At 51.4% G+C, this 16,136-nt stretch overlaps 2 protein-coding genes across 2 annotated transcripts in view; one reads left to right on the top strand and one right to left on the bottom strand.

Moving 5' to 3' along the window:
• The window catches only part of LOC311196741 (protein NDRG4-like), a gene marked incomplete at both ends in the record, with an annotated part of 721,213 nt that overhangs the window by 420,273 nt on the left and 284,804 nt on the right, over positions 1 to 16,136 (bottom strand).
• Positions 861 to 6,783, top strand: LOC311196743 (DNA replication complex GINS protein PSF3-like). Its single transcript, XM_084270365.1, has 4 exons — positions 861 to 1,053; positions 2,476 to 2,713; positions 4,908 to 5,156; positions 6,399 to 6,783. Exons 1-3 carry the CDS (start codon positions 880 to 882, stop codon positions 5,135 to 5,137), a joined length of 642 nt encoding a protein of 213 aa, XP_084126491.1. The 5' UTR covers positions 861 to 879; the 3' UTR covers positions 5,138 to 5,156; positions 6,399 to 6,783.

The raw sequence follows: 16,136 nt of genomic DNA, 5'->3' as shown, positions 1-16,136 counted from the left end.
CCTCTCCAGCCCCACAGCGGGGATGCGGGTGAACGGCTGCGCGGCTGCTTGAGCTGCCGGCTGGGGTAAACCACCACAGGAGCCAACCTCTCATCGCAGCCACATCCCTCAGCCTGAGCTTCTCCTCTGAGCGGTGACCCGTGTCCTCAGTGGCCAAGAAGAAACACCCGGATAACTAACGAACTCTGCAAGTAGCATTCCCCGGGCTTTTCACACAGCTAATCGGAGGGTTCAGGTGAGTGCATCTGAGGACTGCAGGGCAAGCCCCCCCCGTCTGAAGGGTGGGATGCTGCGGTGGGTCGCTGGGGCCGCTCCCTGTCGGGGCCCTGCCGGGGACAGGGCAGCAGCGAGACGGGGCGGTGCGTGTGTCCGAGGTGCCCGCTCACCGCTCTGCCCGAGGCCAGGCGTGCCGGAGGTGGGCCAGCCGCGAGGGGCTGCCCAAGGCCCGCCCTGGAGGCGGGCGCACGGCCGCCTGTCCCTATACAGGCTGCCGGCGGTGGCGAAAGGAGGCCGGGCCGGCACGGGCGGGACAACGGCAGCGCCCAGCCCGGGGCTCCGCGAGCTCGCAGCGCAAGCCCGAGGTCTGCCCCGGCCCCCGCCCCGGCACAGCGCCTGCCCGCGCTCTGGGGCCTCCAGGCAGCGGCGTCTGCGCGGCCGCGGCCCTTCTGGGGCGGGCAGGGGCAGGGAAAACCCGCCGCGGCCAGGCTGACCCCCGCGGTCAGGCTGACCCCCGCGGCCAGGCTGACCCTCGCCGCAACTTCCGCCGGGTCAGGGGTGGGACCGGATGGCGCCACAGCGCATGCGCGGCCACGCGCTGCCCGGGGCGGGGGGAGGGGTTTCGGGGCCGCGCGGGAGCTCGGCGGGGCCGCTCGCTCGGCCATGTCCGAGGCGTATTTCCCGGTGGGCCCCGGGCTGGGCCTGGAGGAGAACTTCCTGTCGCTGGACGACATCCTGATGTCGCAGGAGAAGCTGCCGGGCCGGGCGGAGAGCACTCTGCCGCGCCTGGCCTTCGCGCTGGGCCAGGGGGCGGGCAGCGGCGACGCGATCCCTGAGGTGAGGGCCGGGGGGAGGCGGGACTACAGCTCCCAGCGGCCGCCGTGCGGGGCGGGGCCCTGGTTCCCGTGAGGGCTCCGCCTGCCCCGCCGGGTCTGGGGCCGCTGCCAGGAGATGGGGTAATCAGTGGGGTGGTGAATGGGGCTCCCTCTGGCTGGCGGCCGGTCACTGGTGGGTTCCCAGGGCTCCAGTTCAGGCTGGTGCTTTGTAACGTTTCCATAACGGGCCTGGGCTCAGGACTAGAGGGTGTCTCAAGGGAATCTGCAGATGGCACCGAGTTGGGAGGGGCTGCCGACCCCGCTGAGGGTGGGGAAGCCTCGCAGAGAGGCCCGGACAGGCCGGAGAGCTGGACAGGCACCAGCAGCACGAAGTTTAATGAGGGTGAGTGCTGGGTCCTGCCCCTGGGAAGGGGCGACCCTGGCTGCACATCCAGCCTGGGGGATCAGGCGCTGGAGGCCGTGTGAGAGGGGTTTGGGGGTGGAGAGCGAGTTCCCCACGAGCCAGCAGCGTGCCCAGGCAGGCAGGAGGCCAACCCCATCCTGGGGTGCATCCAGCCTGGCACGGCCTGCCGGGACAGGGGGGGATTGTCCCGCTCAGCGCTGCGCTGGGGCGGCCTCACCTCCAGTCCTGGGGGCAGGTTTGGGCGCCACAGGACAAGAGGGACATAAATCTATTGGAGTGTCCAGAGGAGGCAGCGAGCATGGGGCAGGGTCTGGAGGGGAAGGAGAGGCTGGAGTCCCTGCGTTTGTCCAGCCTGGAGAAGAGGAGGCTGAGGGTAGACCTGGTGGGGTCTGTGGCTTCCTGCCAGGGGAGCGAAGGGGCAGCGCCGATCTCTCTCCTCTCTTTGGGGACCAGGGACAGAACCCGAGAGAACAGCGTGAAGCTGGGCCAGGGGAGGTTTAGGCTGGGTGTCATGAAGAGGTTCTGTGCTGAGAGGGGAGTCGGGTACTGGCACAGGCTCCCCAGGGAAGGGGTCAGAGCTCTGGGCAGGAAGCATCTGGGTGGTGTCCTCAGTCACATGCTTTGGGCTGGTCCTGTGTGGAGCCAGGAGCTGGACTCTATGGTCCTTATGGGTCCCTTCCAACTTGGGAGATTCTAGGATTCTATGAAATGCATGCTTCTAGCTGCTTTTTTAAAAGGTGGTATTATTTTCACTGCGTGCATTTGGCATATTTTTTTTTTTCTGGTGTTTAATGATCTGGTGATGCAACATCAATTAAAAAATCCACTTTCAGAAGTGTACAGTCACAGCGCATCTGAAGTGTGTCTGGCTTATGTCACAATTACAATAGGCTGTTCTGGAAGCAGAATTGATGTTTTGTAATGCTAGATCTTTATTAATTAAGTTCACTGCCTGCTCTGGAGTTGCTTTATGTGTAGTTTCATGGCAAGGGCAACTTTTGGTATGTATTGTTCATGCAGGGATCAAAGCTGGAAATACCTCTGTGGCTTGCTAAAGGGCTGCATGACAGCAAAAGGAGAATCATTTTTGTGGAACTGCCAAAGATTTACAAGGAAGCCTGGAGGACAGTGTTCAGCGCTGATGCCAATGTGGTTGATCTGCATAAAATGGGGCCCTACTACTATGGATTTGGCTCCCAGCTTCTGAATTTTGACAACCCAGAGAATCCTGAGATAGCTCAGACTATCCTGCAGGCAAGTATCTGAGCCACAGCTGGAAATGTGGGTTTATCTTTTTCCATCTTCCTCTTGTTTGCAGCTGTTCAGTAGTCTTCCAGAGAAATATCCTGGTTTAATCCAAATGACTTTTTGATTGGAAATGGATTTCTGGCTCAAGGTGTGGGGTGGCCCTGTTGACAGCTGCACAGTCTGGTGATGGAAGCCTCAGGTCAGCATCCAGGAGTGTAATTTTAGTCTGGAGTTTCCACACTGTGAATATGGTATTTCATAAAATCCTGTAAAACAGGACTAGAGGAAACATAGGATTATTTAATCATGCCCTTGCTGATGAGTGGAATTAATTCACCCTCTATTATTTTTATTTTTCTACCTGGTGTTTAGAGCTCTGTAATGATGAGGCTTCCTGCTGCTCTGGGCAATCCGTTCCAGTGCTTCGCCATACTGACATTAGAAGGGTCCCTTTAATGCCTAATCTAATGCTCCTTTGCTGCCTCACAAGCTCTGTTCTCTGTCTCCAGCAAGGTAAATACTGAGGGCAGGTTATTCTCTTCCTTCCTGCAGCAGTCACAATTCATTTGGTATCTCTCAGTGGGTTGTGCTTTCCAGTGTGGTACCCCATGTTGAAACAGGGGAAGGGTGTGAGGAAGCTGAGAAGGAGAACTGACCGAATCCCCAATCCCTGCCCCTCCCTGTGCCACAATGTGGGGAGAAGGGAGCGAAATCCTGCCTAAAGTGCAGTCTGCTGAGAAGGGGGGTGGGAAGAAGGTGCTTTAAGCTCTGGCCACACTTCTCATCCCCCGACTCTGGTGTCCCTGGGGGTGCAGGGCAGAGACATCAATTGGAGAGTTTTCCTTCCTTTATTCTGTGCTGAGTCTGTTCTGCCCGTGACACTTATTACAGGATGATCTCTCCCTGGCCTGAGCTCCACTCCTCAGCCTCTCAATGTCTCTCAATGTCTCCCCTGTCCAGCTGAAAAGGAGAGTGATGGAGCAGCTTTGGTGGGTGTCTGACTGCCAGCCAGGGTTTAACTACCACAAAAAGATAGGTCCCATCTTTGTCTGTTTCTGGACTTGTGTGTTCCTTGAGCTTTTAAAGATAACCACTGACAGCTCAGAGATTTCTCCAACCAGTTCTCCAGGTAGTCTGGAGTGACTGTTACTGGCTTTTTCCCTTTCTTGTTTTTTTTTATATTTGTTTCTTAAGCAGAGAGGCTTTAAAGCATTGCTGTCTCCTTGGGGTTGTGCAGTAAAAGCTTGGAGGTGACCACATCTTTCCTTGTCTTTTTGCTAGACATCTCAGGAAAAAGCCACATTAGCACACGTCATTTGTTGACAGAAAAATCCAAGCATGCAAGCTACGCTTTCTCCTTATTAAAAGCAAACAAGAAAGGACTAGTGCTGGTTTAAGAAATAAAACACAAAAAAATGCCCCTCTCCCAAATATTCTGCAACTGTAAATGTTATTTGGTTACAAAGTCAAAATGAGAGTTACGAATTCATCATACATATTCTATAAGTAAGTATGTAAAGTTTACAATTCTGATTATTCTAAAATCAGCTTCTGAAATAACAGCACAGCTCTCAAAAGAATTTTGAGAAGAGTTTTGACAGCTTTTTTTTATTATTATTCCCAAAAGCAAAGATAAGGAGGAAAATAAAAAACATGTCTTGTTGCTTAGCTCTCTAAAATGCTGTTTATTAGTTGTCTGTCTGGGGGTTTTGGGCTTTTTTTGTTCAGCATACTGAATGTTTTTCAGTGGGGGTTTAGTTTAACTTCCAGGCCTCTTCGAAGTTGTAGCTGGTGCGGTCCTGTAGCAGGTGCTGTGGCATGAGAGTCATTCCACGCACTGGAAAGCCACGACTGCTTGTGAAGTGAGAACAGATGGTAACTGTATTACACCCTCTGCTTTGCTCAGACTGGTCTTTAGAAGAGGCCAAAAGCCAATTCTATGCTTGCTTCCCATCCAGTGTATCAGGCACTTGCTCTCTCAGCTGAGGCAGAACGTGGTTTGTCTTTGTATCCAAGGCTAACAGGTGCAATAGGTCTTTGTACCCAAGGTTAGTGGGTGCTACGCTGTTTGCAGACCCTTGACTAGTTGTGAGCTAGAACCTGCACCTCTGCCTTTTTAATGTTGAAAGCTTGGGCCTCTAGCATTGGAACTGAAGAAGCTGCTGTGTCTGGTATCTGTCAGTAACTTTGCTTACCTTCTTCAGACGTTATCAGCCATTTCCGTGGTATCATGGACTCCTCTCAGAACGCCTACAACGAAGACACGTCGGCGCTGGTGGCTCGGCTGGATGAATTGGAGCGAGCCTTATTCCGAGCTGGCCAGAAGGGGCTGAATGACTTCCAGTGCTGGGAAAAGGGCCAGGCTTCTCAAATCACAGCTTCCAGTCTGGTCCAGAGTTACGGGAAAAGAAAGTTCACGTATACGGATGGTTAAAACCCTGAAGAACATGCAGGTGCAGTGGGGGATACCAAGAGATTTACAGCCTGTGTGTCACACAAGAGAAAGATTAGTCAGTTTTGGGGAAGGACAGTCTCCCTGTCCATTAATGGGAATTCTTATCTGTAACATCTTCAGATGAGACTAGTGCAAGTTTTAAAGGCAGATGGCCAGAGTATAAAACCAGATTGCATCACGTCACTGGATAGATGTACAGCTTATCAATCCTGAGGATTTGCAGTTGAAGTGTTTCTGGGTAGCTAAAGGGTATGAAAGGATTTTCTGAATGGGTAATTAATATTTGTTATTCCTTATCTTCCAAATTGATATTTTACAATACTGAATCTATTTGGGGCAAAAAAACCCCACAAAAACTTTGTATTTCATCTTGCCCTTCCCATTCCAGCCTTCTGGGAACTGCTGTTTCCAGGTTCCCTGTTCTTTGGAGACCCCCCAGTGATGTGGGGAAAAAAAAGTGGTACAAACCACACAGAATTTTTTCCATTTCTTATACATTGAGATGGAACATGTACTCTTTGTGAGGCAGGAATGTGTTTTTTTTGCTGACACTTGTATACAGTGTAGATGCCCTGAAGAAAAATACCTTTCCTAACTCATGTAGCGATTGAATTGGTGGGACGGGTCTTGTGTGGCCTCATCCTTTTGTATCTCTCCCTTTCAGTCCTTGAGGGGTGCATGGGGTGGAGAGAGTTCTTGTTTGATGCAAGTGGCTTTTGCAATGGATGCATCTCTGTGATGGGTGTTAAGCTCTTCTGTGTGTTTTACAGAGGAGGCTACAAAGAGTCTAGACTGGGTCAGAAGCAGCACTGTGTATGGAAACTCTCCCATTATGAACCTCCAAGTGATCTGTTTTCCCATAAGAAATTCTTCTGAATGCTAAATTTGGGTAATAGAAGGGACAGAGCAAACGAACTGAGTTTCCTTCCTTCTGATCCATGTAAATGATCCCAGCTAAATAATCCTAGTAGATGTCATACCAGGCAGTTGGAACTTGCTGAACAGCACAGTAGTTTCATCCCATGTAGATGCCCTTAAGACCAGATTATCTGAAGTCCCACTGAAGTGCAGGCAGAAGACAGATGGTTATTGCTGTAGGATGTAGATCCCCCAGTCATCAGGATGGTTTGAAACAGTTATTAGACATCTTAAGGGTGTTTCTAAGCATGTGTAGAAGGGAAACCTTGCAGAGTACCAGCTGGCAGTGACACTGAGCACTTTCTCTCCTGTGGGATTGCAGGGAATGACAGCAATACCCAGATCTCAGCAGAGTTGTTACTGGACTCCCAGATGCACCTGGCTATCGGATGGTTCAGACTGGACACCTCAGGTACAAAGGGTACGTGGCCATTCTGTGGCCAGAGGAGTGAAAGCTCTGCCCCTGCAGCTGGTGAGAGGGGGCAGTGTGCTGGCTTTTGCATCTCTGCCTCAGTTGCCCAGGGCCCGCTGTCCTGCCACAGGAGACTCACTGGAAGCTGTGCCCGGCAAAGTATTTCAGGTACAGGTGAGATCAAGTGCTGCTGCACTTGGTGACTGAATGGCACTGAACAGTCTCTGTGCTTTCATGGAGCTTTTGTCTACTGCCTGTTTCTGGATCTTTTAAGTTGAATAAATACTTTGTAATGGGATGCACTGAATGTAAAATGCTTGTTGTTAACTGCCCCACAGCAGAAAAATTAGTCATAGATTGGTAAGGTCTCTACAAAACCATGGCCATGACACACAATGCAGTCCTGCTTTTACCTGTTGTTCCTCTGCTCTTGCAGGTAACGTGGTCAGGAGCCACATTTGTGCAGTCATGTGAGTGTAGAGGTAGTTCCTGTGACTTGCCCTGTGTGGGTAACAGCTGCATGCTGGCGTTGTGGGAGCGATGCTGCCAACCAATCAATAAGCTATCCATTTGATAAATGGCATTTTCTTGAAGCACGAGATGGATAGAGGCGGCTCCACGTCACCTCAGCTGTTGAGTGGTGGAAAGTGGCTGGGTCTGTATTTGTCCCCTGCTGCTGAGTGCTCTAGCATAGATGTCATGTAGCGTGTCAGAGCTGTGTCCAGCAGAGCTGCAGGGACAGCAAATATTAACTCCATCTGCAATGAGAAGTGTTTCTGAAATGGAAGGATTATTTTAATGAGGTGGTGACTTTGAGATCTAGTTGGTTTGTAACCCAAATCATTACTTCAGAGCTGACAGAAAACAATTCTTAGTCTGCAATGTCACTGGCTTTTTCTAAGCAGACAGTGACATTTTTAGTAACCCTGAGTGTTTAGGAGCAACCACCAGTCAGAGCCTGAGAAACCCCGATCCTGTGATTTTGAATGACAGTGTGTTGTTAGTAGATTTGGTATCTGTTGTTTTGCTTCTGCTTTTTTCCTGGTTTTTCCTTGCTGGCTGGAATACTTTTCTTCTGTCCAGACACAGAACAAAAGAGCGCTCCGTACTTTTTATGAAGGCAGACTGTCCTTGGTGGCTGTGCTGTGGCAAGCTTTGAGTTGGAGGGGTTTGAACTTTTGTATTTTCAGAATGGCACAATATGATGACAGGTTGGCTATGAGCCAGCAGTGCGCACTGGTGGCGAAGAGAGCCAATGGGATCCTGGGATGCATCAGGAAGAGTATGTCCAGCAGGTCGAAGGAAGTGATCCTCCCCCTCTACTCTGCGTTGGTCAGGCCCCACCTGGAGTACTGTGTCCAGTTCTGGGCTCCATGGTATAAAAAAGACAGGGATCTCCTGGAGAGAGTCCAGAGAAGGGCCATGAAGATGATTAGGGGCCTGGAACATCTCCCATATGAGGAAAGGCTGAGTAAGCTGGGTCTGTTCAGCCTGGAGAAAAGAAGGCTTAGGGGAGACCTAATTAGTGTTTATAAATATCTTAGACTTGGGACGCAGGGGGATTTGGCCAGCCCCTTTTCAGTGGTCTGTGGGGACAGGACTAGGGGCAATGGCTGTAAGCTGGAGCATAGGAAGTTCCGCACCAACATGCGGAAGAACTTTTTCACAGTGAGGGTGACGGAGCAGTGGAATAGGCTGCCCAGGGAGGTGGTTGAGTCTCCTTCTCTGGAGATATTCAAGTCTCGTCTGGATGCCTATCTGTGTAATATGAGATAGGGAGCCTGCTTTGGCAGGGGGGTTGGACCCGATGATCTGTTGAGGTCCCTTCCAACCCCTAAGATTCTGTGATTCTGTGAAATCCTCGTTACTGAGCTCTACAAAAGAGGTCTGAAATGTACTTTCTCCTCATGTCCATCAACTTGTAAACTGGACAGCTGCTGATGTTTATGAGAAAGCAGCCCATAGACACATTTTACAGTATTGCCACAACAGTTTTCATTGCAATCAAATAAAAAATAGGCAAAAACTGAGGTGCTGCTTGTTTGTTTGGGGATTTGTGGCCTGTTTTGAAAAGGAGGTATGAGCTGACCTGGCCTGGTCCTTCCCCTAAAGCAAGGAGTTGGACTTGATGACCGTTATGGGTCCCTTCCAACTTGAGACACTCTGTGATTAGCCCTGTCTGACCCCTGTCAGGATGATGTTTGTCCAAGGAGGCCTTAGATGCTGTTTCTGCCAGGAGAACCCACAACTCCCTCTGCAGGCCTGGCTGCAACGGATGATGAACAAAGTTGGAGCTACTTGTGCACTGACAGACTAGGGGACACAGTCAGTCAAGCTTTCCTTTTGGAATCGTTAGTGGAACTGAAAAATCTTCTTCATCCAAGTTTGACATTAACATCTCTTAAAGCTCTCAGCTCCTCTTGTCCAGAGAAGGGCAAGGAAGCTGATCAAGGGGCTGGAGAACAAATCTTATGAGGAGCGGCTGAGGGAGCTGGGGGTGTTCAGTCTGGAGAAGAGGGGGCTGAGGGGAGACCTTCTCACCTACAGCTACCTGAAAGGAAGCTGCAGAGAGGAGAGTGTTGGTCTCTTTGCCCAAGTGATGGGTGACAGGATGAGGGGAAATGGCCTCAAACTGTGCCAGGGCAGGGTCAGATCAGACATTAGCACCGAAAGGTCTACTGGGCACTGGAACAGGCTACTCAGGGAGGGGCTTGAGTCAATATCCCTGGATGTATTTAAAAGATGGGTAGACGAGGTGCTTAGGGATATGTTTTAGTAGCAGACAGGTATGGTTGGACTCGATGATCTTAAAGGTCTTTTCCAACACAATGATTCTGTGATTCTGAGGCAATTGTGGAAGCTTCATCACCTGTTGAATACAAATACCTCTACAACCAGCACACACACACACACTTTCTCACCTATCTAAATTACCCTTCCATGCAATGCTCATGTTTGTTCCTCAGTTGCCTCTGCACTAAACACTGTCTTAGTTTGTGCTCTGGCATTGATAATATGTTTGCTCAGCAGAATGAAGTGGTTGATTGTTTCTGCCAGCCTGGAAGCAATCAGTGCTGTCATTTGGACCAGCAGCAAGAAGTGTTTTGAGAACTGGCATACTGTTTAGTAGGTCACACTGGATAGTTTCTTTCCCCCTTTCATACATGATTATCACTGAGACTAACAAGTGCACAAGCAATGCGACTTGGTACACAGTGATCACCATTGCAGTCTTTACCATTGCCATCTGTTAATTAATACTATTTTGTGATTGCTGCAACACAGAGAAGGAATTTATTTATAGATCTTAAAAGCTTGAAGGGGCTTTTCATTCTGATATGTGTGGATTTGAAAACTGGAATTCTTTCTTAGTGGATGAGGGTCCTTGTCAGAAACCCACTGAAGAAGCCTGTGTGTTCTATTTGAGAGAAGAGGTGGCACCTGAGTTAGGAGCACAAGTCTTTCTGGTCTTGATCAGTGATTTTCTACCCTTTTTATTTTTTTGAAACTATTACAAGAGCTTCATTCAAAATGTTAACTGAACCAGTTGCTGAACAGAGATGTGATGTATTTCAGTAGAGGCACGGTGTGAATGCTTTCTTTGCACAGAGCTGCTTCTGTCCCCAGATGTGCTTTTTGTAAAAGTCATTGTCTGCTAGCAAAGCACATGGCTCAGGAGTTCATGGCTTTATTTTAAAAACAGCAAGTCATCTAGCACTGCCTCTGCCTGGCAGGAGGTAGCTCAAAGCTCAGTTTCCTGACAAATGGAAGTAAGGCTTCCTTATTAAGAGTGTGGTTTGTGCTCTGGATCGTAAGCAGCGTCTTTGTTACAGCAAATAACATCATCCAGATTTTCCCTGCTCTGCTGCGCCTGCCAGATGCTGCTCAGAAGCTCACTCAGTAAGTGCTTGTCAGCTAAAAGATTCCCCTTCTCAGAAGTCACTTTGGTTTCCTTAATGGGTGCCATTAAACATTAGCTAAGACTAGTATCTAAGTAAGTTTCTGGTAATTTGGAAGAGTAAGTTAAGTGCTTTCTTACTGTCTGTCTGGCCTACCTGAATCCTATTTGGCTCTGCAGTTCTGAGCCCACGTTTCTCCTCCTGTTTCCTGATCTTACTGCTCAGAAGGGTTTTCATGAGAGGTGACGGCAGCCTAAGCAGAACTGTTGGTAGGACTTGGCACAAAAGCTGGTGGAAGGGCAGCAGATCACCCTGGGTCAGCATGTCACAGGGATGATTAACAGGTGGAAGGCCATGAACAATTCCATCTTCTGATGGTGTTGCTTTGCATGACTGGCTTGGGGAGCTGAACTCTAGCGGGTTTACAATGTGTTTTCTGCTGATGAGACAATGTGATTTGAGTCCAGAGTAGGCAGTCTGCTTTTGAAAGAAGCTGTGCCAGCCTGGACATCCCTCACAAGTGTTTCCTGAGTGAAGACCATCTGAGTGCTTGCACTGAGTCGTATCTTCTACCACGGTGTCGCTGAGAGCTACATCTCGCATCTAGGCTGAGGGGCCTTTTGGGTGTGGAAACAGTCTGATGGGCTTTGTTCTGAAACTCAGTCTGATGTAGTGTCAGCAGGATCCGGGGGATGATGTGAACCCATTAACATCCCATGCACATCGCTCCGGAGAGGATGCCAACCTACCGTGGCTGAGCTGAAGCTGAACATACTTGTTACTGGTGTATTGAGTTTTTATCTAGTGTATCATGTTCTCTGATTCCCTGTGCACAAATCAGCCTCATCTCTTCAGCACTAGGATATTTCTGTGATGGATTGGGGTCAGCGAAGCTGGAAGCTTCATGTTGCGCTCCCCGCCGGAACAGCATCCTCATCGACACTGCCTGCGCCCAGGTAGGAGCTCTCTGCCCTGACTGTGTTACGCGATTCTTGCTCCTTCTCTGCCGGCGTCTGCAGTAACCTCTCTGCTGGCTGAAGGGCACTGTTGGCTTTTCCCAGTAGTTCCCAGGGGAGTTTGAAACTACAACCAGAGAAAAAGAGGCCTGGGAGGGCCTGTGTATGCACTGCTTGTCAGCAGCCAGCAGAGGGGGCACTGAGCTTACGACTTTGTTTTTGTGCGGCTCCTACTGCAACTGTAAGTTAAGTTGTAGGTCGCAAGACCCTTACTTGGCCTGCGAGATGAAAGGAGGTGTCTGTGCGACCTTCGGTTCCATCTGCCAGGCAAACCCACAACCATGTTCGTTTAAAGCGGAGTTTAGGGTGCGCTACCTTGTCCTGGGCAAAGAGTGGCTGTCACAGCTGGCAGGGCTGATGCGAGTGAATTGTGGCAAGCAAAGAAGCTGCCGAGAGCAGGGAGCAGAGGAGGAGATGGACAGACACTTGGCTGTGCCCCTCCAGGGAGCGCTGAGCACTGCCTGAGCAGGTGTGGGACTCGCCTGGTGCTGAGGTGGTCAGAGCAGCATGGCGACGGGCCGGGCAGGGCTGGGCCGCAGGAGCTCCTGCCTGCCTCAAGCTGCCGTCTCCTTCGCAGAGTGACTTGTGTATTCCTCAGCTGAACACCTGGGGAGTGGGGTTAGGATTGAGGCTCTGTGTGATTAAGGGCCGTGACCTGGACAGGCTGGGGAGCTGGGCCGTGAGAAACCAAATGAGATATAATAAAAGCAGGTCTTGTACCTGGGAAGGGATAATGGCTGGAATTGGTACAGGCTGGGGGTGACCTGCTGGGGAGGAGCTCTGCAGAGAAGGACCTGGGGGTCCTGGTTGATGACAGGTTGGCTATGAGCCAGCAGTGTGCCCTGGTGGCTGAGAGAGCCAAGGGGATCCTGGGGGGCATCAAGAGGAGTGTGGCCAGTGGGTCAAAGGAGGGGATCCTCCCCCTCTGCTCTGCCCTGGTCAGGCCCTACCTAGAGTGTTGTGTCCAGTTCTGGGCTCCCTGGGATAAAAAGGACAGGGATCTCCTGGAGAGAGTCCAGAGGAGATGATTAAAGGAGTGGAGCATCTCCCCTATGAGGAAAGATGAGTGAGCTGGGACTGTTCAGCCTGGAGAAAAGAAGGCTAAGAGGGGATCTTATTAATGTTTATAAATATCTCAAGTGTGGGACATGGGGGGAAATGGCCAGCTCCTTTTCAGTGTCTGTGGGGACTGGACAAGGGGCAACGGTTTCAAGTTGGAGCACAGGGAGTTCCACACCAGTTTGGGGAAGAACTTCTTCCTGGTGAGGGTGAGGGAGCCCTGGGACAGGCTGCCCAGGGGGTGTGGAGTCTCCTTCTCTGGAGAGATTCCAGCCCTGTCTGGATGCCTACCTGTGTGACCTGTCCTAGGACCCTGCTTTGGCAGGGGGTTGGATCTGATGAGCTCTGGAGGTCCCTTCCAGCCCCTACGACTCTGATTCTGTGACTCTCAGAGATCAGGAAGGAAAGAGAGCAGCAGGTCAGGTGCACATCCACTTGCTGGCTGCCTGCCTGAGCCCAGCACTCACCATGAGCCCCCCCCAGCAATTCAAAGCCCTTCTTCCAGGGACAGATTCAACATCCTGCGGGCCCTGGGTGCTGTGGACAGAGTGGTTCCCATTTCTACAGAATGTCCTCATGAACTTGTGGGACAAACGAGAGATGGAGAGAAGTAGTAAAGTTGCACCTGCCCTCTTCTCAACCATTTGTTGCCAAGGAGCAAGAAGAGCAGCCTTGGAGAAACTGCCACTCGTGGTAGCTGTGGAGGCATCTGGCCACAGGAGAAGCGAGCCTGGAAAGGCAGAGGGTAGCAGCTGCAGCAGGGCCTTTGGGTCTGCTTGGGCAGGAGAGATGAGAGGTGAGAAGAGAGGATAGGAAGCACACAGGAGAGGAAACAGGGAGTATCTGGAGGCTCTCAGGAAGCAAGTAAGCATTTGTGTGGTAGTTTCTCATTTGAAAGAGTCCTGAAGTGCCTCCACTTAGCTGTAAGTGGTGTAACATCTCAGTAAATAAACTTTAGGGGCCCTTCCAGGCTGCACTTCATTGCAGGGTTTGTCGGAGACCAAGGACTGGTGTGAAGAGAGCTGGAGATGTGTGAGGAGGTAAAGGACAGGAGGCAGGAGCTGGGGAGGGACCTCGGGGAATGAAAAAGAACCCAGATGGGGCTTGAGACAAGGTTTGAAGATAAGGAAAGATGAACACAGTGAGCTTTGACCTGCCCCTGGGCACTATTTTCCATGGAGTACGCTTAAGAGGTTTTGCTTCACAGGCTCCTGGGAGCCTCTTCTTCCCTGGGCACCAAGGGCTGGCCAGGCTTTCCTGCACGGGAGCCTGGCAGAGCTGAGCCCACACCATGGTTCTGGGGGAGGGCTGTGTGCCCGGGAGCCGAGCAGCACAGAGAGCAGCGCCCTGCCGCTGCCGGGCTCCGCTGTGGCTCTTGTGGAAAGTTACAAGGGGTGGCACAGCCTCAGAAAGCCAAAGCATTTGTTCTGTTTTCTGAAACACTTCATTAACGTCAGTGACAATGCCAGCAGGTTCCTGAGATGAGTGTGCTTCTATTTCTGCAGTGTTCCTGCTCGTGGCAGGCTGCCGAGCAGTGCCAGGGGGCTCGGTGTCCTTTCTGTCTGGATGGGCAGGACACACTGTGGTCTTCTGCCTGTCATCCGCCTGTGAGAAGCTGCATCACTGCAGCTCCTCACAGTGCTCCCCCCACACTGAGGGTGAGCTGGACCTCCCTCAGAGTTCCAGCTAGCCCCGTGGCAAGGCAGAAATCCCTCCTTTTCCCCGAGGTGCTGGACCACAGGCAAGGCACGGGCAGCCCCCGCGGGGGCTGAGCAGTGTTTCGGCCGAGGAGCGTGTAGGGGCGTCGATGGAGTTTGCAGAGCACAGCGTGTGCTGCCCCAGGGTGGTCTCTGGCGCTGCCTAGGTGGAGGTGCAGGGTTCCAGGCACTGCGTGTCAGGGGAACGTTGTGCTGATGGAGCAGGTGAGGGATGTGCAGAGTGCTGGGCAGGGCTGCAGCTGCAGTGGTGCATCCTGCTGTGTCAGCCTGTGGCGTCTCTGGAGGCACAGAGAAGGCAGCTGCGTTCCCTGGGGAAGGGGAAGTTTCTCTGCTCATCAGCTCAGCCCCCTTGGAAATGCCAACCACGGGGCCTGCTTCTCCCCAGCTGCAGCTGGGAGGTGTAGAAGCAAAGCAGCACCCCAGGGCCAAGCCCGTTTCATACTGTTATTGTCTCCTCAATGTGTTTTTAATGCCAGATGTTGTGGTAGCAGAACAGTGTCACTCATATGCAGTGCAAAATGCTGTTGCCCCTGTTTCAAGCTCAGGTTCTCATTGACAATTGTACACTGAAAGCCTTTTACTCTTAATTAGCCCTATGACATGGAGGGGAGACCCCAAGGCTTAAGACTGCTTTAAAGCTTGTAAGATCTCTTCTGTGTATGCTAGGATCCTGTAAGATTAGAAGAAACCCAGCTTCATCATATGAAATCCTAGTTTGCCTTTAGATGAGCTTGAGATACTGTAACCCTAAAGATGGTCCTGGACTTCCCCCACACACACACACTTTCTCTGTGCCTAGAAATGGACAGTGGCAAGGAGATGCCTCCTGAAGTTTGCTGTTCTATCTCTGTTGTGATACAAAAAACGTGGCAAAAAGCAAATGGAGCCCAACCTGCGCTTTCAGCTTGTGTGGGTCAGAAGGGTGTCCTGTTTCTAGCTGTGCTCTTGGGTCTCAAGGACTCTGCATTCTGCATACATAAAGCACAAGCACAGGGAGGGTTATGACAGACCCTTACAAACAGGAGGGTTTTGCTGCTCGTAAAAGGCAATCTGTTTCCCTGACTTCAGACCAAGAAGCTGCCTGATGCTTGGGATGCAGTGTGGGGTTTTTTCCTCAAGTGCTAGAGCAGAAGGGGAGTGAGAAGATGGCCACACAGCAGCACGGTTCTGCAGCTGGGGTGCTTGGCAGTGGTGTGCTTGGAAGGAGGCAGTAAAGCAGATTCAGAAACCAAGGCACCATTGAGCCAATCCTTTTCTGGAAAATGAGCCTATCTTGGGCAGGCTCCCATCGCAACCAGGAGGTAAGGTGAGTCTCTTGCCTTTGGCAGTTGTTTAGATGGTAATAATTGGTACCTGGGGGGAGAAGGGGAGCTGATGGATCTTGCAGCAGGACTGAAAAGTGCTTTCCATGCCTGTGGGTGGCTGAACCACCACTGTTACTGCTGGGGAACACCCTGGGGGCTGGGGTCAGGGAGTGGAGGGCTCGAGGCCTTGGTGGGAGTCATGGCCTGGTGATCATTAAGAGAATGACTGTTGGAGTCACGCTCTTTGCAAAGGCTTTCAGAGGAGAGTTCTCCCTCACCTGTGCTGGTGGAGTGGAGCAGAGCCCAGCCAGGTGCAGCCTATATTTTCCTGGCAGGGCTGTACTTTGTATGGCCCCTGTGAATCTGGGCTGGCTCCACTGAAATTGGCACAGATACTTCAAGTTTGCACCAAATCAGTGGGGTTTATTTCAGTTGTGGTGGATTTACCAAGACCTGCCTGGAGGCTGAGCTGTGACTTTTCTGTTTGGTTTGGGCTCTGAGGTGCAGGAATGCAGCTCTAGCTGCTTGGCTGTGGGTCTATCCCATACTGATGTAGGCAGAAGGGGTTGAAGAGATCATCCCCTGCCTGGAGAGCCAGACCTTGATGTGGCCACGCTGCTCCCAATGAGCAAGCACTGCTCTGGATTTATAC

This window comes from Gallinula chloropus (genome assembly GCF_964237585.1).
Source record: "Gallinula chloropus genome assembly, chromosome: 13".
In the NCBI taxonomy this organism is placed as follows: Eukaryota; Metazoa; Chordata; class Aves; order Gruiformes; family Rallidae; genus Gallinula; species Gallinula chloropus.
The sequence above is the reverse complement of the archived record's forward strand: the minus strand, read 5'-3'. Positions and strand labels throughout refer to the sequence as shown.

What these genes read in the sequence shown, in the direction of transcription:
- LOC311196743 (XM_084270365.1), top strand. Translation starts at nt 880, where the DNA reads ATGTCCGAGGCGTATTTCCCGGTGGGCCCCGGGCTGGGCCTGGAGGAG. An exon ending in GCGGCGACGCGATCCCTGAG is followed by an intron (nt 1,054 to 2,475) that starts GTGAGGGCCGGG and finishes TTGTTCATGCAG; the next exon opens with GGATCAAAGCTGGAAATACC. An exon ending in TCAGACTATCCTGCAGGCAA is followed by an intron (nt 2,714 to 4,907) that starts GTATCTGAGCCA and finishes TACCTTCTTCAG; the next exon opens with ACGTTATCAGCCATTTCCGT.